This window comes from Brachyistius frenatus, unplaced genomic scaffold, assembly GCF_029030835.1.
Source record: "Brachyistius frenatus isolate BFR_SWC_R1_liver_20210118 unplaced genomic scaffold, ASM2903083v1 Contig_38, whole genome shotgun sequence".
In the NCBI taxonomy this organism is placed as follows: domain Eukaryota; kingdom Metazoa; phylum Chordata; class Actinopteri; family Embiotocidae; genus Brachyistius; species Brachyistius frenatus.
Window position 1 is genome coordinate 1,112,836 of NW_027210637.1, and position 24,666 is coordinate 1,137,501.

Here is a 24,666-nt window from a genome sequence, read left to right on the forward strand (position 1 = left end):
ATATGCATGACATGGAATTGGGATCTGGGAGTGAATATGGTATTAACTGGTTGATGTTACATTACATTACATTTCATTTAGCTGACGCTTTTATCCAAAGCGACTTACAATAAGTGCATTTACAACCATGAGGTTGTAACATCATGTTACTTTTTCCTGCTTTTGTGTTGTTGTTTTCTATTATAGTTTTTATAAAGTTGTCACAGCTAATTGGACCACTGTCCATGCAGATGATGTCTTTGAAGCACATTTCCCTTTTATGATAAATACTTATTTGATCATGATATGACAGCTCCCTGAACCTACTATTGATTTTTGCATTGATTGGTCTTTGCATTTATCTCTGTCTTGTTTCTATTGTAGCATCAATGACAGTTATGATGGAAAATGTTATGATTGATGTATCATGGTGTTGTATAGGAACAAAAAAAAATTAAAAACAATCTCGCTGGTCACTGGTGAGAAGATGGATGACCTGATAACAAAATATGTGCCTGTGTATTTTGAAAAATGTATTATATTTTATGGCACCTTTTAGTCTTGTTCTCACTGAAGCAAGGATAATGTATTATCCATCAATTTTCTTCCACTTATCCGAGATCGGGTTGTGGTGGCAGCAGGTCAAGCGAGTTGGCTCAGACCTCCCTCTTCCCCGGCAACATTTTGCAGCTAATCCTGGGGGATCCCGAGGCGTTCCCATGCCAGATGGGAAATACAATATAATTCCTCCAGCATGTTCAGGGTCTGACCTGGGGTCTCCTGCCATTTGGGCATGCCCGGAAACCTCCAGTGGGAGGAGTCCAGGAGGCAAATCCCGATCAGATGCCCCGAGCCATCTGCAGCTGATTCCTTTCGACGCAAAGAAGGAGCGGCTCTACTCCGAGCTCCTTCCTCATGTCCGAGCACCTTACCCTATCCTTGAGGCCGAGTCGGGCCACCACTACCGCAAGGGCCAACTGACTCCATATCTGCCAAGCGTCTTACTAAGTAACACTATGTTTTACAATTTAATATGACTTGTGCCTACATACATTGGCAACATTAACTTTACACTAGATGACATTAGAGGCAATAGAGTTTTTTTTTTTTTTTTTTTTTTTTGGAGTGCACACCAAATGTAATGTTTTCAGGGATATGACAAACCAAACAATATTTCCTTTTTTTATTTATTTTTTTACTCTCACCGCCCTCTAAAATGGATTAAGGCTTACTGGAACACTTAACAATCAGGCTGAGAGGATGAGCCAAACAGCACTGAAGCTAAATAGACAGCAATGCCTCTGAAAAGTTTAGCAATAAGACAGACTTGAGAAAAAAATAGGAATTCATTCCTATTGTGTTGTTGAAATCCTGCAATCCATCAAGACAGAAAGTCATCCTCCTTGCAGGCCACACACACACACACACACACACACACACACACACACACACACGCACGCACGCACGCACGCACGCACGCACGCACGCACACACACACACACACACACACACACACACACACACACACACACACACACACACACACACACACTCCAATTCAACAGGGATTATACTGGATTGACACTAACTCTGGGTTCATCCTCTAGAATTCGACCTGACTGCTTCTTAAAATTAAGAACACAACAGCTTCATAGTACATGAACAACTACACACTATAGGCTATTCCTTACAATTTAACTGTAATTGTTGCTTTTATGACATAACTGCATGATGATGTTAAGTGTATCTCAATGCTAATGATAATGAGGTAGACAAGAACACACTCTTCCCAGATACTCAGATCTCAAACTTTGTTAAACTCGTAAGATCCAAAAAGGTTATTAGTTTTTGATAGCCTCTCCATTGCAATATTATGTTTAGTTTATAATATGTTTTGTCAACAGTCTAATGGAAGAGAACAAAAACCACAGATGTGATTCCAGTTTAATAAACCATGGATGGGAAATTTGCAAAATTTTCACAATCACTTTAAACTCGGGCTTCAAAGGAAGATTCATTTGTGACTCATTATATGATTATAATGGTAGATATAAATTTAAAAAGCACAAACACGATGACAGACATAAGTTCGAAAGCAGAGACCGACTGTTCAATCAAACCAATAATTGGAAAAACTAATGGCGGCTCAGAGAGGAACAGCGATACAAAAGAAGACGAAAGCATGGAGGGGAAAAGGCTGTAAGAACACTCTGATGTCGTCTGCATTTGAAGTGAACTCAAAGAGAGACACACACAACATGACTGCAGAAAAACAGAAAGAAGTTAAAGAGAAAAATTATTTCATTTCTTTTTGTCAGCTATAGACTCCTCTGTGGAATAGATGTGGATATGTTAAAATGAACCCACTCCATAAGAATACAGAACTATGATCTCAAACAAAAGGTCTGACCTACGCTGCGGCTCACAACATCTGCCCTGAATTACAATCACACGGTAAAGTGGTGACTCTCAAATCGTTAATCTGGGTTCTCACGACATGGGGCTCTTTGCTGGTTTTCATTCTAGTCATATGCTCCCTGGGAGTACGTATAATTAGAGGCACTTGGTAGCACAAAACAGCAGCAGCAGCAAGCAGGGCTGGGGTCAACCACCAAAAACTACAGAAGACATGTGCAAGCATTTCTTATGATCATTTTGTGCTCTTAAAATGTATCCAGAGAAGATTTGTCTCCAAGGATGCAGCCACAGTAAATGCAAACATATATGTTTGGCTTTAAAGAGTAAAAAAAAAAAAAAAAAAAACCATCTTAAATGGAATTGGGCAGAGAGCTAATCTGAATGCAAAAATGCACGGGAGCAGACGGAGTGAATGTAACTCGCGGCGCTACGAGCAATACTTGTCCTCCAGTGGAAAGCATTTGCAGCTTTGTTAAATCAAGACACTTCCAATCTCAGCTGGGAAGAGCCCAGACTTTACTGTGCTCTAATATATTACATGCAAATTGGTACTACAGGAGGAGAGAGTGTCCACTGATTTGTTTTTCTTAGCCAAACTGGTTAACCAAACTGAGTTTTCAAACATAAAAACCATCCCTTCAAAAGATACAAAAACGAACACTTAGAAACCACAGTTGTGCCACACACGAATTTGTACAGCACATAAAAATAACATTAAACCCTTAAACTAAACAGTAGGCTGATTAAAATGCTCCAACCATCAGTAAGCCCACCTTATATAGAATGAAATATAATATAATTACTTGCATATCGATCGTCTCACGGGCATTAACTTGAGATGGTTTTCAAAAATATTCAAAAACCATTTCCCAAGTGGGTTCAGGGTAGTTTATTTCACCTCCGACAAGCCTAATAAGAAAATGTTCTTTCACCAAGCTCTAATTTTGGCTTTGGCGGGACATAATTTGTGCTCGTCGTCGTTCTCATATTGAGCCAGTGTGTATCTCTCACTAATTACAGTCACTCATAAATAGCTAGTTTTATTTCATTAATTTTTTTCTTATGATATACACTATGACATGAACTTAAAAGGCTTTTGTCAGTGGTGTCATTCACAGTCAAACTCTGCAGAGTAACATATAATTCAGTGACTGCGGTGTCATACACGCACACCTCAAGACAATTCTGGCCTCCCTTATTCTGCACTTTTGAAACTTTACCGATCTTGCCCACAACTGCATTACCCCAAATGGCTGAGCAATAGTTGACCTGGCTGCCAATTAAAGCTTGAATTAACTGTCTCAAGGAAAAAAAAAAACAGTTATTTGTCGTATACCCTGTTTTAGTAAATTGTTTTTGAAAAGTGACTGACATAGGGATTTTATAAGAAAATGAATGGATCTGTTGGAGCACACTTCTCACAGCACCGTCATTTTGTTTTTTCAACCATGACGCAAAGGTTTCTCCTCCAATATATCATGATCGAACCAGATTAAATTCAGCAGAGTAAATTAATAATCAATGAAAGCGCATTCCGCCCCCCACAGGGCCATCTGCTGAGGGGAAACACGGCTCAAAACTTATTCAATTTTGTAACAAAACAATCAGCGAAATAGTTTAGTTTTGCCTGAGTCCTTATTTCTTTCACATAAAACCCCTCACCTAACATCTATCCATTGGGCTGGATGTGTTCTAACTGTCTTTGTTCTCATTACAGCATGTAAACAATTGAGTAAAACAGTCAGTGACGTGATCACGATTATCCTCAAAATACACAGACTCCCAAAGAACCACAGCTAAATCCTTCTGAAATTCACATTGGCTGAATTTTTTTTACATGTATTAAAAACAATAAGCAGTGGTTTCTTTTGAAAACTTTGGTATTTACAGTTATTCTCACAATATTATGATCTCACTTTTGTGAGGACGTACTCTTTCGCTTGGAGAATGTTCGGAATTCTCATTATATCCTCAAGCATCTGAATTTGGTCTCTTTCATAGGTTTTCCTGAAGTTTGTGTCTTTCTGAGAGATGTTCCCATTTGCTTTTTGGAATAGGTCACTTCAATAAATCTCTTCAGCTCAGTCGCACAGCCTCACTGGAATCCAGACTGTTGATCCCAGTTTCAATCCGGCCGTGTAGTTTTGGGTCACTCAACAACATTAGTGAAACAAAATGTCATCCTCTTACGTCTTAATTTCAAATTCCTCCCCCTTCTGCAAAATGGGCTTGAAATGATGCGACTCTGTCAGACGCAGATGCTAAAATGGCCCATAATGTGCATACGAGTCAGTACGCCTCTCCTCACATTTCACTGAACCGGATCTTCTTTAGGAGGATTAACCTGTTGAGGCTGCAGTCACACTGGTAAACTAAGGTTTAGCACACAAAAGAATACAATTATTTGTTTTGGTCTGGAACAAATGAGCAGCGAGAGTCTACAGAGACTGACTTAAAAAGCTCAGATTTTGCACTTAAGCCCTTTTCACACAAGCGGCCTCATGCGGAAATGTTGCTGAAATTACACCAGACATCAGCGTGATGTTTACACTGGAGCGGATTTGCCGCAAAATTCTCCAGCTACACGCACTCCCTTGCGTGTTTCCAGTACTTATGTGATATTCAAAAGATTTCCAAAAGCTGAAAAGGCACTAGAAATAACAGCCACCAAGACCAAACAAAAGTACTGAAGAATCCCAGCGGCTTCAAGGATGGAAAGTAAAACTAAATGGAAAAATAAAAGAAACAAAGCACCCACTGGCCACATTGGGGACTTCTGGGGATGCAGAGTTTGAACCCCACAGCACTAAATGTAGAGCCCTGATGATGATGTTGTCGAAATAACTAACTAACAGACACAGGATTCTAACTTCAGAGATCGAGCTCCAATCCTTGCACTGGCATGATTAATCTGAGGGAGGACTTGATGGAGGAATGATTGCTGAGTGTAATCGCTGCACAGCTGCAGTGACACTGGGAATGTAACAGGCAAGTGTGACATCACATGTCAGAGATATTTCAGCAGCAACCCATTTAATTCCCCGAGATGCTGATAAATTGAGGATTTAGTCAGTTGAAGTTGTTATAATGCAGCTGTTTTGTTTTTTGTAATGTCAAGGCAAAGTTTTGAGTTTCGTTTTAATAACGTTAAGTTGGTTGTTTAATGATTTTTTTTTACTGTGCTTTGTCAGTGGGGTTTGCTTTTTATTTGGGTGCATATCACGGTTGGCGAGAGCAGCATGTTACTTTATCTTTTCTTTAATATTTACAGTCAGTTCAGGAGTTGCTTGAACACCTTGGATGGGATAACATGGCTTTTGAACTGAAATAGACTATGGCAAGGCAAAGCATTTTTTTCTTAGGTCAAAGATCTTTTTGGCTTTATGTTCCACCTGGGGCAAAACGGCAGCAAGCACAACGTCAGTGTCTTTGCTCGTTTCTAACTAAACCAGTGGTGTTTTTCTCATCCTACGCCCACGCTGGTTAAAAGGCAAATAATTGACCCCCCAAAAAATCTAAATGAACAAATTCACTTAAGTTGTCAAAGTAATGAAGAGAATAATATGCACCTACATAGGCAGGTGTACAACACGCATACTCTCTGCTTGTTACACACACACACACACACACACACACACACACACACACACACACACACACACACACACACACACACACACACACACACACACACACACACACACACACACACACACACACACACACACACACACACACACACACACACACACACACAGCGAGATGCAGCAGAGCACAAAAACATGCAGAGAGATTAAAAAGTAAAAATATTACAATGTGAAAGATTGTAATTGTATACTTCTGTTCAATCTACTCACAAGCAGATCTGTTTCCCGTGGAGAGAAATGTTCTTCTATGCTACCATAGGCGGCTGAAATAACAGCAATCCACCAAGGTGCATGCGCATCTGGCATTTAAAGGGAATGGGAGATGACACTCAGATTGGTTTGAAACAGATTGAAAGCCATCACATTCACTTGGACACAAACATAAATTGAAAAGGTTCTGGTGATCTAAGGCCAAAGGTCAACGGTCAAACGTCAAGGTCAATATGACGTCACGTCCGTCCTATACTCCCATTCCTATTCTCGTGAGTGCAATATCTCAGGAACGCTTTGAGGAAATCTCTTCTAATTTGGCACAAATGTTCGTTTGAATTTAAGGATTAACTGACACGATTTTGGTAGTCAAATGTCACAAGTCAATGTCACATTCACATCAAATTGAGCTACGCTCATGAGCAGAATATCTAGGAAATGCCGAGTGGAAAGGTCTTCAAATTTGGCACACTCGGCCTCATCAATTAAGTGAGTAAATTTTGGGAGTAAAAAAAATCAGAGGTCAAAGTCACTGTTACACCTAATTGGTGACATTACCGTTGGTGTCATCTAGAAATTGTTTGGTGATTGAATAGATCTTTGCTGTCAGAATTGAAGTTGTGTTTATAACTTTATAGCTATTTGAATTTGGACAGATTTGCAAGTAAACTACAACTTGCACAATTAGCGGAGGCGTACAAGCGCGAGGCAGTCATTCTAGTTGTGGGATGTTTTGTTACTCATTAATTGGTGCACTGCTTTCAGTATAGGTTTTAATTTGGTACTGCAATACCATCCCACAGCATCACAACATTAAATCACATCGAGTCCCATCGAGCTCAATTACAAACTGCACATTCTAATTAAAATAAATGAGTGTAATGGAAATATGATACCATATTGAGAGGCACCATTTGCTTTTAGTTATTTCCGCAATGTTAGATGAAGGGGAAGAAAAGCACACTTCATTGAGCAATAACAGAAGCAACTCCAATTAAAAATATTATTTTAGCCTTTGTGATGTTGGACTATGGGGGGGGATACCACTCTGGGGCTCTAACATGAAACAATTACATCTTACTGAGACTAAACGGGGTCCTTCAACTAATCACTGCTGTCATAACAACTTGTGTAAGAAATATAGAGCTTTCACTTCTGATATGGGGTTGCGTTTCTGTTTCTGTCTGGAGAGGTCGTATCAGGATCAATTGTGATTTTAAAGAATGGTCTCTGTTCTGTTTTGTGTTGTTTTCACTGGATTGTTTATACTGCACATTTTAAATATAATGATATAAAGTGAATTGGTTCAATATTTTTCATAGTGACTGGGAACAGTCTCTTTCAGTCATACCCGAAGCCTTTTCTCTGAGCTCTTTCTTCAACAATGGCTCCCTTGCCACAACATGTACAAACACAAAAAAGCAGCCCCGTCTTGTCATCCTCACTCTTAGCCTATATACTGTAAGTCCAGCACTCTTTGCTCTGCGATCCTCTAGGTAACAACAGCAGTTCATGTTTCATGTCTGAATCTTTGGCTCTGATGTTCAGCCACCTCTGACAAGCCTCCGACAGTATAGTAACAGTAATTCTATTTTACAGAACCATGAAAGCATGCAGTGAAACTTCAGAGCACATTCAAACACAAAGTAAACCTAAATGTCATGCAGGTCCAGAGGGTCTGAACATGGCTGACTCTTAAGTGTTGCGGTCTTTTTGTGTTTGTTAATGTTCGTATTTAATAATTCATGTTTCCCAAAAAACTTAATCAATTTATCTGGACAAACATCTTTCAGTAGAAAGCATACAAGCACAGAGCTAACATAAATCATATGCAGACAAATATTTCTGGAAAGGAAACACTGAATGAAAAACCAAATAAATCATCTGGCGTAAGATGGCGCCGCGATAGCGGCAGCCTGTTACAGCAGCTCCTCCCCCCCCCCCGAGTGTGTTTTGTATTAAGTAGTTTTAAGCCTTTCTCCTCTCTTCGGAGTTGTTGTTTTCTTCTCTTCACGTGTGTTAAGTTAACGGTCAGACAATGGACCGTAATTTTTCCACTTTTCTGGTTGGGAGCATTGTTATTGTTTACTCGCGTGATCAGCTGATCGCGCTGAGTAGACCTTTACTGCTGCTGCCCAGAGCGAGGCCTGAGATCCCCGTTGAACTTCGGAGAAGACGGCGGGGTTGCAGAACTGGAGCTAAACTAAAGGCGGAAAAGAGGAAATATAAACCAGCGGTGCCGGCGATCGTAATGGGGAATGTGAGGTCCTTGGCTAACAAGACGGACGAGCTCAGGACGGACGCCCTGCAGGACTGCTTCGAGTCCACGGACTGGGATGTGCTGTGTGAACCACATGGGGAGGACATCAACAGCATGACGGACTGTATCACAGAATACATCAAATTCTGTGAACACACCACCGTACCATCTCGGACTGTACAATGCTTCCCCAACAATAAGCCGTGGATCACCAGTGACCTGAAAGTTCTTCTTAATAAGAAGAAAGCAGCCTTCAGGTCTGGGGACAGGGAGGAGCTCAGGAGAGTGCAGCGCCACCTGAAGGAGAAGATGAGGGAGTGCAAGGACTCCTGCAGGAGGAAGCTGGAGGCAAAACTCCAACAGAACAACGTGAGGGAGGTGTGGACCGGTATGAAGGAGATTACTGGGTTCAAAGGGAGAGAAAGACAACCAGGGGCTTTTTTTTATCCAAATCATTGAACCTGCAGGATTCACAACCTGTGGATCTATTCTGATTTTCTAAATGTGTTATTCCTGTTATAGGATAACACTAAGACAAACAAAAAACAACAAAGAAATTGCAGCTAATGTAGCTCGTTTCTAAGCCAGAGATTTCTTTCTTAGCAGTGAACACAGGCGGTGCGCTTTAATACGACATTGTCTTTGTTGTTCTCTGGAGAGTATTTTTACGTCAGGCCGATTTCACTGCTTACATTTTCATTTCATTTTACACTGTGGGGAAGGATAAACTGCTGCAGGGACTCTGTCAACAATGTTTACATGCAGTGTTTCACAGCAAAACACATTTATGTATCCCAGAGGCCGACAAACGTGTTGAAGATATTTCTTTCCAGCAAGGGCATATATATATATATATATATATATATATATATATACATATATATATATATATGTGTGTGTGTATGTATATATATATATATTTATTTTATTTATTTATTTTTCCATTTGAACTTCCTTTTAACTTTTCATCCGTGTTCGCTACCCTGAAGTCTTCTTCCTCGGCTTTTGTAGCACACTCGTGTTTTTTCACTCACTGTTGCTGCCAAACATTACTCACGATTACTTTATTAACCCGTTTTAGTTTAAACACACAACCTACATAGATTCAAAATATCGCACTTGGGGAAAAGTTACTATAGTGGTAAATTTGGATGAATGAACGACTGGACAACGGTATAGATTTGCGACACATTTTTTGTTTTGTTTTGTTTTTCTGGCAGGTGTTTTCACACCTGAAAGTCCAACTGAAATTCATGTTTTTGTTACATTGTAAACATTTGAGCTGGGTTTTTTTTTTTACCTCACAATTTTGCGAGCGCACTAAAGGACTGCATGACATACCTGCGTTCCTATACTTAACATTTATAGAATTTGAGATGGCTGCCAAATCCCATTTTTCCCAATCATTGTGTTAATATGTGCTAATGGGGGAACACTTTCACACAAACCAGGGTACACGGGTTTAATCGACATATGGCTTGCCGAGGTGGAAATTAAACTACTGACAATCACCACTGCTAACGAATGGGCTTAGATGGATGGCGAATGGTTATTAAACAGATTACATCGTGGAGAGATTAAACGTGTCGGATTAGATATGCGTGCTGCCTGATTATCAAAAGTAAAGAAAGGTCCAGAGGTGTGTGAGGATCTATAACTGACAGAACAGATAATAGACCAGTCCCAGATATTGACTTTATTTCAAACACCTTTGCAGCATATGTTAGATGTCTCACGTGCTTCTTTTTCCAGATTCATGTGACAGCTTTTTTTTGTTTTCAGTTTCAGCTGACATCTCTGACATTTCATCATCTCTGTCTGTGTTACTGCCAACCCCCCTCAAGCGTTGATGAATCAGGACCGCTTTTTATCTTATGAAAACCGACTGTGCTAAGAAAAAAAAACAGATGGACACTTAAGCAGTCAGGGGTCTGGGGAAACGTAACAACATAGTGTGAATGTAGCTTCAGTACTGATATGAGTGTAATCATGTCACAGGCTCAATATTAAAACTGCAGCACTGCGTAAGGGCTCCAACCACAAGGACTGTGGCTGGAAGCAAGCAGGATTTGAAGGCTTTAATCTTCCAAAACTGTTCAATTTTTAAAAAAGCAGGAATATTCCTGGGATTATCACTGATTTGTGGAGTTCCCGAGATGAGGCATGGGGAATTGTTTTTTGTACTCGACGATGGAGAGAAAGATATCCAGACGATTTATTAAAGTCTCTCTGTGAATAATTGAATAATAAAAACGCTGGGCCTGCACATCAGTCAAGCAATACTCTGCACCAATGTTCATAGTATGAAAAAAAAAAAAGCAGCCTGGTGTACCGTCTATAAATCATAGCATCCCTTCGCCAAATACACAAACTTGATCATTAGGAGTGACGTTTTGACTGGCAGCCGAGGGAAGAAGAGACCCTATAGGCCCATGAGGATGACAGCAAATCCGCTGCCAGCAACAAACAGGAAAAGTGCCAGTTGGGTCGGAAGAGGAAGCGAACATATAACTCGTGAAAACTTTTTTTTTTTTTTTACCTCTCTTCACCTCGTTAATACAAATCTTGGGAGAGCAGCTGTGTGCATGAGGGTCTGCAGCTGCTTCCACACCAAGTTAGATTTTCTCAATGTGGGTCTCACTTACGTCAGAGCAGTAAAAAAACCCAGAGAAAACCAAACATTGGGCTGTCACTCTAAACACAGACGGTCGAACTGTGGAAGTCAAGCGGGCCGAGAAGAGGAGCAGCCAAAGACTATCACCTTCTACAGTTCTTCACATTGTGAAACGTCGATTGAACTCATTGTTTTTGATGAGCAACCACCTTCATCACTTTAAAATAGACGCAGAAAGCTGGTGCACAAATTATACCTTCCATGCAATCTCTCGACTCCTGCAACACATACGTTTGTATTCAGATAGGCACAATGTTTCTTTTATTTATCATCCTTTTTCCTGGCTTATCTCTCCACTAATGTCCTTGTGCTTTTGCTGTTATGGTGGTTTCAACTTTTATTCTGCTATTGTGATTTTAACTGTTCAAAATCATGCTGTTTGTGGGGTGTTTTATTCTCGTTAAGCACTTTGTGATTATATATCTGTGAAAGGTGCTATAAGACTAAAACTTACTTACTTAAAATTCCATTCATTATTCGAGCCAGCCGCTTCAATGTTCAGTGATGTTTAAAGAGATTCATCAAAGCCATTCACCATGCGGACAGTGAAAGGCCATAAGAGCACGGGATATTGCTTGTCATTTATGTTTTATTTTACTATTAAATGGAGAACATCTGTTCTGTGGCTTAAATCTATGATTAATAGAGCTTTTTTTCTTTTCTTGTTTTCCTCGCACAGCTGCAGCTCTCTTTGTTTCTTTCTTCTTCTGCATGAGCTCTCAGGTCACTTGGCTTTGAGCCATTTATCAGTTGGACGCCTGCCAAAATACTGCAATTAATTCAGCAAGAGTCAAAGTAACCTAAGGACTGTGTTGGTGGAAACATGCGCAATAATAATGGCAAGCCTACACAGGAACTGTACTTCACACCATAAAAGGACTTTTCTTTTATAGAGAGCAAATTACATTTGATAATGACGCATATTATATATACACTGAAGTATAGATGAGTCACAACCTTTGTTGAGTTCAGCTTTTTCTGAGAAGTTGTAAGTCATTTACCAGCTTTGATAACACCTGACTCAGTATTTTGACAGCCTTATTGGAAATAGTAAGCACAGTATTTTTCTATTAATGTTCTTGGACGAAGCAATCATTACAGTACATTTCAAGTTCAGCATGCTCTTCATCTTGGTAGCAGAAATTACACCTCAAGGTCCAATTTTTGCATTTGCTGGCATCATATTGATTAAACTAAACAAATTATACCTGCCACTGCTCTGATAAAATAATATTTTGATGTGTTACATAAACATGGGGAGAGAAAAATGAGAAGGGCAATGATGATGTCAGAGGGTCGCATTCAATTGCTGTTTTCCAAATGGCGCACTTGTGTACTAACATTCACTTTTCTGAATGCACGTTCATACTGTCGAGTACAGAAACATGCATTGCTCTAAAAGTACCAGGATGATGCACTCAAAACGCTCAAAAAAAGAAGTGTGAAACGCTGGACACTTTCCACCCTGCGGTGGAACGGTCACCATCTTGGCTACGTAGAGGAAGGGGGCGGGGCCACCGACGTAACGAATTTTCAAATTAAGGCGTCTGAGGAAGCTGCAGCTGTTCCTGAACACCACACTCAAAGTGTTTATTTTTCACTACTACAGAAGAATCGGTGTGTTTATTGATTGTGTTAAGCAGAGGCCACAAAAACACTTTAATTTCTTAGTAAAATACTTAAAGCTGCAGATATTTTGGCGGGTGATGTGTTCACATGCTGAGGTTATTTCTGGTCAGTGCAGAATGACAGTTTGCGGTTTGAAACAACATTACTCTGTCAAACTTCCTGCACTACACAAGTAAGAGTCCTAATATGGAAGAACTAAGGGAAGTGTGTCATTTGTGTCAGCAAATATCATTACTGTGTATAATCAATTTCTTGTAATAAGTCTGAAAATGTGCTATTGTTTTAAATAGGAAATTGCAACAGGAAGGTTTTTTTTTTTATTATTAATTAATTTGTGAAACCTAAGAGATTTTGCTATTTGAAATGAGTCACAAAAGATACTAGACAGCTGTTGACCTGCAAGGGTGATTAGGATTAGTTCTAGACTGCAAGCTCGCACTGCTCTGCAGTAAACTGTGCACAATCAGCAGAGCAAGCTGGGGCGCACATCATCATCAGTGCTGACTGCAAAGGACATCGGTTGGTTGGATATCAATTTCGCATCCATAAAGACAGCTAACAAGAGGGCAATGTCAGAGTGAATACTGGAGATAACAACAGGGGATTTCAATCTAAATATCGGCCTCTCCCTGTGCTTGTTCTCTCTAAATTCTTCACCACACGTACATCATTAATCACAGAGCCTTCAAGAGAGACAAGTGTTTTGTACTTCTCGCGCCTGCGAGGATGAGCTGCGATTTTCAGCAGGTGTTCATGACTGAGAGGCAGTTACGTTTCTGAACAGTTCAAATCCTTGGAACGGCTCCAAAATTATGGAATCAAGAATCCATTAAACTAGTTTATGCACATAATGACAGAATAATGCTCTTTGTGTTTTGTTTTTGTTTTTTAAACCCGCCGGTTCAATCATTCACCAAAATGGAGCTTGATTGATCTGTCTGCCCTGGCAGATGGAGCAAAAAAAACACACAAAAAAAACCTTCAAGAATTTATTTTGGTATTAGGCTGAAGAGATTATGCATTTCACTCTGACACTAGTTGGGTGTTGTCTTGTTTTGGGGTGCTTGCAAAGAGCGTGACAGGCTAACTGCCCCAAGGGGATTTTATAAGTGGTGAGATTTTGAAAAGAAAAATTGTTTATCAATTAGTGAAGACTTAAAGTTTAAAAGGTATGAGGAAGGTGGGAAGATCAGTTGTCGAGGTCACCAGTAGTGGTCATTGTGAGGACAGAGAGCATCACTTACATAATAATTTGTTATACATGAGGACAGTTTTTTTTTTAGTTTAGCTGATTTTGTCCATTGCATTCACAATTCTGTTTTTCCACTGCCAGATGGAAGCAAGTTAGAAGCTGCCAATGTGTGTAAATCTCTTGCAAGGTTTAATGAGATTGTCACAGGATGTTGTTACGTCAGTGGAAGACAGAGTACCTTTAAGCTCCTCCAACCCCCTCCCACCTCTCTGCATGGGAGCGTCACTACAGCTCAGTCTGTTTTAAACAGACGATCAATACGCAGTGAGTTTCCAGGCCACCAGATACTTCTCTACAATGTAATGAAATCTAATTAGATAGCACCTTAATAAACTGTGCCTTGTTTAAACCCATCGTTTTAAGCCTCTTCTCAGTTTCAAAGAGGTGTTAATTACACCTTTGATTGCGTAGGTGTACAGGATGAAATGGGAACTGCCAGTGGATGTTCTGCCTCACTTCACATGTCAGAAAAAGTGAGGAAGGGGATTTGTATAATTAATTACTTCAAATCCACCTTTGAGAAAAGGTGATGAAGCAAATACTGCTGCTGATTTTGTTGGTCTATGGTTGTTTAGGCATCCAGCCCAAAAGAAGCAGGATAACAACCTGTCAAAATACAGACAGTAATTAAGTAGATTATGAGAAATTAATAATCTACTTACCCACAACTGCAAAGGACACTCAATTTGCTGTGATCTTTAGTATGGAGTACATGCTGCTGAAACCCCAAAAGTATTGGCGATGGTATGTGTGATAACTGAAACTTTGATTTAAAGGGGAAAAAAAAGCAAAAGGATGGACAAGAGCACCAGTGACTGCTAGGGCTGCTCGATTCTGAAAGAAATGAGAATCACAATTTTTTTTGGTAATAATTGAGGTCAGCATTCACTCTCATTTGTTCAGTGTAAATGTTTATATCATTCATTCACCCAAGTCAGAAGAAAACTAATTAAAAAAAAAAAAAGTATGACAATGCCCGATAGGACTGTTGTTATACCGACTTCTAGTGGCCTCCTTAGAATAGCATGCACATCAAGCAAGGCACCTCATACTTTGGGCCATTTTGTCTCGACAATGTGAATTTCATTTCATAATGACCTGAGCTGAATTAATAGGGGGTTTATTACTCAATGCAAACACCCCTAAACTCTCAGTAATGACATTTCAAAGCAAAGTTTGATAGGAATCAAATGGTGTTTTCAGCATAGGCTTTATTTGATTAGCTTTAAAAAAAAAAAATTAAACCCCCACATTCAGTTAAGTTATGCTTAAACATACAGAAATGCTACGACCACTGAATCTAATAAAACATGGATAACTCAATGTTCAAAGACTATATAATTCAGATCATTTATCATTGTTGATGAACCTGACAAAGAACACTATGTCAGTTTTAAACAGTCGGTCTACGACAATGTCTAGTAGTTTTCCCTTTAACTGTGTGCTGTCCTGTGAGATGCATGCAATTCTCAGCTGGCAGGAAGTACTTGTCACGATAACTGCACTTCAACTTTGATCAACAAAAAGGGAACACTGTTTTAAGCTTCATGAAAACAATCAGTGGCATTCCCTTGTTTTTTAGTATCAAAGACAGTATTTTAACAAAAGTTTTTTCACTACTACAGACTACTTCTTTTTGTCTGTGTCTCTCCCTAGCTCTCACTGGGTTTATTTTACTACCTGCTGGTTTCTGCTGTTCTTCATCACAAGGTGTAATGCCACAAAACAAAAATGCAGCAGAATTATTTTCATTGGCAGTCCTACTGACTACTACAGTAAGTTTCCAAAGTCTAGAAAGCAGATATAGTACTGTAACTTTTGCAGTGGCATGCTGCTCAATATTGCAGGATAAAAGGCAGAGAAATGGTTCCGATTTTAACTCCCACATACTTACTGAAGACAAAACTCATGTCATAACATAATTTGTCTGGCAGGATGACTAAATGAAAGCCCAGTGAATAGATGGAAGACAGAAGGGAAAAAAAGTTAGTTATTAAAATCTGACCGCTGTTTTATAAGTTGCACCTGTTTCTGCAGAGTAATCATGATTGATGATCGTCTCCTCAGGATAACTTCAATAAATCTGTGAATACATAAACCCGTTTTCACAAACTTGAGCTGTGGATCAGCAGAGGTGAGGAGGCTAGACAATTTAAAGGTTAGCATTTGTTATTGATATTTTGTGAAATACAACTCTGATAATATTGGTGCAACATCCCTTTGAGTCATGCAATTGCAGTGTAAACAGTACGTGGAATTACATATTGATATATTTTTGGACATACATCATAAATTAGATTTCTATTCATACTAAATCATTTATTTCAACAGTTTTGATTGTCACAGTCCTGCACTAAGTTGGGCACTTGGGTAACCCCCAAGGAGTGTGTGCAACTCAAAGTTTTTTTGTATTTTAAGGTAAAAAAAAATCAATCAGAGGCCACAGGGGAAATGAATGGGTGAGAATAAAGGAAAACAAACACAGAAATGAAAATGCTGTCAATCGTTGAGTCTGCGTGCATCACTGTGATGTTGTTTAAATTTAATTTGACCATTTGTTTATTTCCCAACACTGTTCTGCTGCTCTACAGTATCCTAACACTGTGCAGTTTTATTTACAGTGCATCCGGAAAGTATTCACAGCGCTTCACTTTTTACACATTTTTTTTATGTTACAGCCTTATTCCAAAATGGATTAAATTCATTTTTTTCCTCAAAATTCTACACACAACATCCCATAATGACAAAGTGAAAATAGTTTGTTTAAAATTTTTTGCAAATCTATTAAAAATCAAAAACGAAAATATAACACGTACATAAGTATTCACAGCCTTTGCTCAATACTTTGTTGAAGCACCTTTGGCAGAAATTACAGCCTCAAGTCTTTTTGAGTATGATGCAATAAGCTTGGCACACCTATTCTTGGGCAGTTTCTCCCATTCTTCTTTGCAGGACCTCTCAAGCTCCATCAGGTTGGATGGGGAGCGTCGGTGCACAGCCATTTTCAGATCTCTCCAGAGATGTTCAATCGGGTTCAAGTCTGGGCTCTGCCTGGGCCTCTCAAAGACATTCACAGAGTTGTCCCGAAGCCATTCCTTTGTTATCTTGGCTGTGTGCTTCGGGTCGTTGTCCTGTTGGAAGATGAACCTTCGCCCCAGTCTGAGGTCCAGAGCGCTCTGGAGAAGGTTTTCATCAAGGATGTCTCTGTACATTGCTGCATTCATCTTTCCCTCCATCCTGACTAGTCTCCCAGTTCCTGCCGCTGAAAAACATCCCCACAGCATGATGCTGCCACCACCATGCTTCACCGTAGAGATGGTATTGGCCAGGTGATGAGCGCTGCCTGGTTTCCTCCAAACATGATGCTTGGCATTCAAGCCAAAGAGTTCAATCTTTGTTTCATCAGACCAGAGAATTTAGTTTCTCATGGTCTGACAGTCCTTCAGGTGCCTTTTGGTAAACTCCAGGTGGGCTGTCATGTGCCTTTTACTGAGGAGTGGCTTCCGTCTGGTCACTCTACCATACAGGCCTGCTTGGTGGAGTGCTGCAGAGATGGTTGTCCTTCTGGAAGGTTCTCCTCTCTTCACAGAGCAACGTTGGAGCTCTGTCAGAGTGACCATCGGGTTCTTGGTCACCTCCCTGACTAAGGTCCTTCTCCCCCGATTGCTCAGTTTGGCCGGGCGGCCGACTCTAGGAAGAGTCCTGGTGGTTCCAAACGTCTTCCATTTACGGATGATGGAGGCCACTGTGCTCATTGGGACCTTCAATGCTGCAGAAAGTTTTCTGTACCCTTCCCCAGATCTGTGCCTCAATACAATCCTATCTCGGAGGTCTACAGACAATTCTTTGGACTTCATGGCTTGGTTTGTGCTCTGACATGCACTGTCAACTGTGGGACCTTATATAGACGGTGTGTGTCTTTCCAAATCATGTCCAATCAACTGAATTTACCACAGGTGGACTCCAATCAACTTGTAGAAACATCTCAAGGATGATCAGTGGAAACAGGATGCACCTGAGCTAAATTTTGAGTGTAATGGCAAAGGCTGTGAATACTTATGTACATGTGATTTTTTTCGTTTTTGATTTTTAATAGATTTGCAAAAATTTCACAAAAAATTATTTCACATTGTCATTATGGGGTATTGTGTGTAGAATTTTGAGGGAAAAAAATAATTTAATCCATTTTGGAATAAGGCTGTAATATAATAAAATGTGGAAAAAGTGAAGCGCTGTGAATACTTTCCGGATGCACTGTATGATGTCTATGCCAGCGTCTTTGGCCCAGGTCTGGACACGCTCCATACTGAGCTTTGCAGGTGCAGGGCACTGGAATTGCGGATGAGGCAAATTGGCATCGTTCAAAAAAAGAGCAGCCAGCATGCAGAATAAAGTGTGTCTTATGTGACAGCTGTATCTCTTAGGGCTAATATTCATATACATTAGTATTCATATCGACCATGACTATGGTAGCGGGGCATAGTTAGGCTCAGCTGTAGGTGACAAATGTGTCGGTAGTTCAAGGGAGCAGTGCCAGTGTGAGACTAATTGGCACAGTTGCCTCGTGTTGAGTGGTTGGTCTTTCTCCTTTTCATGCAGTAACATGAATGAGTTCTTTCATTTCCCTGCACATTTACTCATCTGAGACTGATTTTGTGCTGTAGAAGGGTTCACGGGAACAGAAGCTACTGTTAAACTGCCACCCAATCAGTCCTCAGCATGGGAAAGACATGTCTGAAACAAAAGTTGAGCCTGTGGCAGGTTTGGTCCAGATGCTGGGAGAACTGGCAGTTATGCACAGTGAGATGTTGGCTGCAAATTGCCAGCGACTTCAAGCCCAGACAGAGAGGTAGCGGTGAGTCATGGAGAAGCTGCCGTCCTGCACCTCATATCTCCACCTTCAACCGCCTCGTAGATAATCCTCAGACGTTTCTGGAGATGTCTGAGGCGATGGCAGTGGAATATGGCCGTTTGTCTGTGACTCCATTGATGGGGTGAAGGTGTGCCAGTTCTGGAGCATCAAGCTGGGACGCACTGACCGTCCCTTTGTCTTTGCACGGTAGCAGTCGCCTGGCGATGGATACGTGCTGGGGCGGGTGGAGCTGGAGCAGTGAATGGAGGGGCTCCTGGGCTGGACCTCATAGAGGGTCTTAAACAATCGACCCAGAGGCACCTTTTTCCCATTACCTCCAATTGAGGTTCCATTTGAATACATCGGCAAAGCCCTCGTTGCGCCATTTTATCGAAATGCACAAGTATATCGCTACGTGCTAACCCTGGTGGACTACAGTATCCAATATCCTTAAGCGGTACCAACGTGTACCATTTCTGAAAAGCGGGTTTTGCAACGCTGTTTAGGTGGTGACCAGGGCAACTCATTCACGCCAACTGAGGGAACTGTATGGATTAGCTGATAAATTCACACACTATGATGAGTGCAATTGGGAAAGTGATGAGCACCTGCATTGTTTGCAGTGCAGAAGGTGCCCTCTGCTTTCACCGGATTTTCTCCCTTTAAACTGCTATTTGGCAGGAAGCCATGTGATGCTCTTGACCTGTTCTGGGTAATCTGCGAGGAAAATCCCAACCTGAGCAAAAATGTGGCCCAAGAGAAAAAATTATAAAAACTTGGAGGATTATCACAGTTCATTTGCTCCAGGCTCAGAAATGTCAACAGTGTCCCTACAACACTACGACGAGGCTGAGACCATAGGTATCAAGAGATAAACTGCTTGCATTGTATGACCTGAGGCAGAGTATGTCTCTCTGGTGCTTATGGTTGGAGCTAGAGGAACAAAACTCCACCAATCCCCCTTTGCTTCCTTGCAACGACCACAAGGAAAACCAAAATAAAACATTTCCCCTCAAATTGACCAGTCTGAGACCGAATGTCTCAATGTGTGTGGGGGAAGAACTCACGGTGACAGAAGATGCTGTTTGAGTAACATACAGTGTTACCTTGTTGGGTTTTAAATTAAAAAGCAAATCCACAGCCCATTTTTAGCGTGAAGATATCTGCATCACAAATTAAAATAATACACCACAACCTTGAAACACACCCTCGCCTTCAAACCTTGATTTACCACCAGAACCAATGACCCACTCCGCCATTGCTCTATTGCATGTCTTCAGTCTAGTACATCAGAACACGGATGCATAAAACTGTATTTTGTACATTCATAACTAAAACGCCACAAAGACAGATTTTCTGATTGTTTAAATTGTGCGTATGACCAGTTCTGCTGTAAAAATCTCAATCACTGCACATGCACAAACCTTATTTCCATGCGCATGAATGTATGTTTATAGCTCTGCATATCAATCCCTGCCCACTCCACCGATCATTACGTCACTTAGTGACAAGAATGTCAAAGACGTAGTGCAGTTGCGCAGCATTACAGCAGCAGTCATTACACACAATTATGCTATTTATAGCTTCCAGACCAATAATTCATCCCATGCCCCAGTAAGACATCATTGTGGTAATATCTCCACCGTAATTATCAAACAGCAGGAGGATGGTCAGTGATGAATTTACTTAATTAAAGTACAATACAGGCAGCATGTCTCAACTATTATCTAAATGCCCTATTGCAAATTGTAAGCATATGGTTATTAGCATGTAGTCCAATAAACATTTAAGTAGGGACAATGACTCACCACAGTTTTCCTCATCCGCTTGATTCCCACAGTCATCGATGCCATTGCAGTGCAGAAGCTGAGGGAGACACACGGTCAAGTTGCCACAGGGGAAATATCCAAGCGGGCACGTCCCCTTCTCCTCTGTCATATTAAGCGCTGTAAACAAAGCAGAAAATCCTAAAATATGACAATGAAAGTTTTCACCACCTTTAAAAAAAAACAAAATTTGAATCAGATGTTTTAAGAGTCCTTTTCAGTTTAATGTGGTGTCTGTTATTCTTGTTAAGAACATTTGTTTGTGGGTTCATCAGTACTCCGGGGAGCCATTCTTTGTGCGATCCATGTTGAGTTGCTGTGTTTAATCAATCAGCAGTCTTGCATTTTATGTCTAAATTATGCATTATGCAAAGACCTAAAACAAACAGTGTCGACTGACAAACAGGGTACATGTGAAACTGATGTTATATGCCATGCAAGTTGAAAGAGAAAATGATTTACTCAGATCATCTTGATTATTGTAATTCCATATTAATGTGCCATAGTGAGTAATTCCTCTGATTCAAAACCGAGCCAACAGGCCAGTGACAAGCTGCCTACACATTATTGGGCTGACACCCAATAAAGACAATAAAATGTAATTGTCCACATCATCTACGAGACACTTGGCAATCTGGCTTTGTTCCAAATGATCAGTTTATCGTGTCATTATGTCCCATTGAGACTGTTCAGATTTTCTCACCTTAAATTGCTTATTGGGGACTAGAAAGGCACTCCGGGATTGAAACCTGAGGCAAGGTTAATAGTTCACTCCTCTATTATATGCAAATCAGCAACTGGAACCACCACATAAAGAACATCTGGACATAATTAGAATGATGTCAAACTATGTTCGTGCCCAGCTAAAAGCTCACGTCTCAGCTGTGCATTTAATAAGTGGTTATTGATGGAAAATAGTTCACATGTTTTAGGATTCATTTGTGTATCTCAGACCTAGACACCCAGAGCTGGACTGTGAGTCCTTGTTAAATCATTCAGTTTCTCCATGCTACTTCAACAACACTCTCCTCCTGCTCACTCTGTCCCTCATCAGCTGTCACTCGACTGCTCCTTTGCCTGGCAGTGACCATGGCTATAATGTCCCCCTTCAAGTGCCTGTTTCTGCACAATGCTGGGTGCTGTACGTGATGGAGAAGCTAATGCAGCCCCAGCAGCAAACATATCGGTTATTTTGGCCCATTTGGCTGCATCCACGTCTATATTTCCGATCTTTTTGGCCCACAACTTCTCTGCATTCTCTTTGTTCATTTTGACCACTGCGATTCTTAAACAAGAAACAGAGGACAGACCATAGACTGTATATAAAAATGGACGTAGCTTCCGGGTCTGAAAAATGAGGCCGATGCAGAAGTGCCTTAAGTTGCGATACCTCCGGGTGCCACTAGAGGTTGGCTCCAAAATGCCTCCGGCTCCGTAGACTTTCATTCCACTAGTCTCATTAAATCCTCAGTTATCCCGGTTTTGCGAGCTAAAATCACTGCTTCTTATTCGTTTTCTGGAGGTCCATCTGAAAATAATCCCATCATTAATTAAAAAATAACCTTAAAAAAAAAAACGTGTTTTTGGGGGCTTGTCTGTTTGATTGACAGGCCTGTGGTGCAGTCAGGTTACAGCTATCGGTGGGCGGGACGTAGTATCGCCGGGTTTCCTATCAGATTGAGTCAGATCCCCTGCTCTCTCCCCCCCAGCTTGCCCAAATATGGTCACTTCCTGCTCCAAACCGCTCCAAACTAGCAAGATGGCGCCAGCCAAAATCTGAACTCCAGGCTTCATAACGGCCGTTCACAAACCAACGGTTGACGTCACTGCTGGTTGCCGCTTGGGACAGATGGGGACGGATGGGGCCTAGTAAAAGATGTAATTGGACCAGGCCAGTAATGAAAATAAACTAATGGGCCCCATTATATTAAATATGTATATGTATATGTATATGTATATGTATATGTATATGTATCAGCCCACTGGGAAAATGTTTAGCATGCCAGATCAGCAGTTTGGCCTTGGCTACTCCCTTCCACCAAGTTTAATTAAAAACGAGCTGGTAGTTTTTCTGTAATCCTGTTGACAAACAGTCAAACAAATTATCTAACTAACTAGACCAAAAACTTAACCTCCTTGGCACAGCTAAATATGTTACATTGGAACCATATTTCAGTCGGATTAAACATCATTAACGTAACATATCACTTTGAATACATGAATTTAGCTCTAGATGAAGAAGTTGTATCAAGTAGCAGTCAAAAAGAGATTGTGATGCTTTAGTACACACGGAACTGATAACATCAAAGCCGTACTTTTAATTTGACGTCACATTCTCGAACCAAAAGGTATTAATCCTCTCTCCATTGTAAAACACTGCACAGAATGTCAAAGTCAAGGTGTCGGCTGTTTTTTTTTAACTTGAAAAATAAACATACATGTACTGTATATGATATTTATTCTAAATTAATTAACTAATCATCCTGTCAGGTCTGGAAATGATCTGCTTCTGACTTGAAACATCTGATAGATGGATTAGACCTCTGGGTATTACACACAAGACCGAAGGAAAACAACAACAGAATTGTTTTTGTAGTTTAAGGTCACATACTGACATGACATATTGTCCATGTCAAAAAAATTCACTTCTGAAATATATTAACATCAAAAAACCCTTGCTTATTACTTCCTGTGAAAAATCTGATTAGCTGAGCTGAACATCTTGAACTTGGGGGCATACATATAGATTTAGCCTCATGAAAAAAAAAATAAAAAAAACTCACAAAATGTTACGACTGGAGACTGAAGACCTGCACTTCTGATGCAAAGCCACATCAAACACGAGAAAATAATTTGACTCTCACGGTTATTCGGAAGAAACCTTCTTACGTGTCTCATGTTCCTGCCTGCGTTTTGATATTTTCATGAGAATAACAGATAAAATACCACGAGCCATATTATCTGCACCAACAATCTTGATTTATTTTTTCCTGCATTTATAAATATGTTGAAATTGGGGTGGTGGGAGATAAGACTCAAACTAGACTTACCACATACATTTCCTCTTTTGCTTTCCCTTACATCATTTTAAAATTGTTAAAATCATCTGCTTCTTCAGTCACTGACTTGTTCCAACTCTTCATTAAATCTACAGTGCATCTGGAAAGTATTCACAGCGCTTCACTTTTTACCCATTTTGTTATGTTACAGCCTTATTCCAAAATGGATTAAATTCATTTTTTTCCTCAAAATTCTACACGCAATATCCCATAATGATGATGTGAAAATAGTTTAATTTTTTTTTCAAATCTATTAAAAATAAAGAACGAAAATATAACACGTACATAAGTATTCACAGCCTTTGCTCAATACTTTGTTGAAGCACCTTTGGCAGAAATTACAGCCTCAAGTCTTTTTGAGTATGATGCAATAAGCTTGGTACACCTATTCTTGGGCAGTTTCTCCCATTCTCCTTTGCAAGACCTCTCAAGCTCCATCAGGTTGGATGGGGAGCGTCGGTGCACAGCCATTTTCAGATCTCTCCAGAGATGTTCAATCGGGTTCAAGTCTGGGCTCTGCCTGGGCCTCTCAAAGACATTTACAGAGTTGTCCCGAAGCCATTCCTTTGTTATCTTGGCTGTGTGCTTCGGGTCGTTGTCCTGTTGGAAGATGAACCTTCGCCCCAGTCTGAGGTCCAGAGCGCTCTGGAGAAGGTTTTCATCAAGGATGTCTCTGTACATTGCTGCATTCATCTTTCCCTCCATCCTGACTAGTCTCCCAGTTCCTGCCGCTGAAAAACATCCCCACAGCATGATGCTGCCACCACCATGCTTCACCGTAGAGATGGTGTTGGCCAGGTGATGAGCGCTGCCTGGTTTCCTCCAAACATGATGCTTGGCATTCAAGCCAAAGAGTTCAA

The 24,666-nt window shown here is 40.5% G+C and overlaps 1 protein-coding gene across 2 annotated transcripts in view; it reads right to left on the reverse strand.

The window, feature by feature from the left end:
• The window catches only part of rxfp1 (relaxin family peptide receptor 1), a 61,727-nt gene that overhangs the window by 31,360 nt on the left and 5,701 nt on the right, over positions 1–24,666 (reverse strand). For both annotated transcript variants that reach the window (XM_069701747.1, XM_069701748.1), the window contains exon 2: positions 20,730–20,867. In XM_069701747.1, coding sequence (XP_069557848.1) covers positions 20,730–20,867 — 138 coding nt within the window. The remainder of the gene's footprint in view (positions 1–20,729; positions 20,868–24,666) is intronic.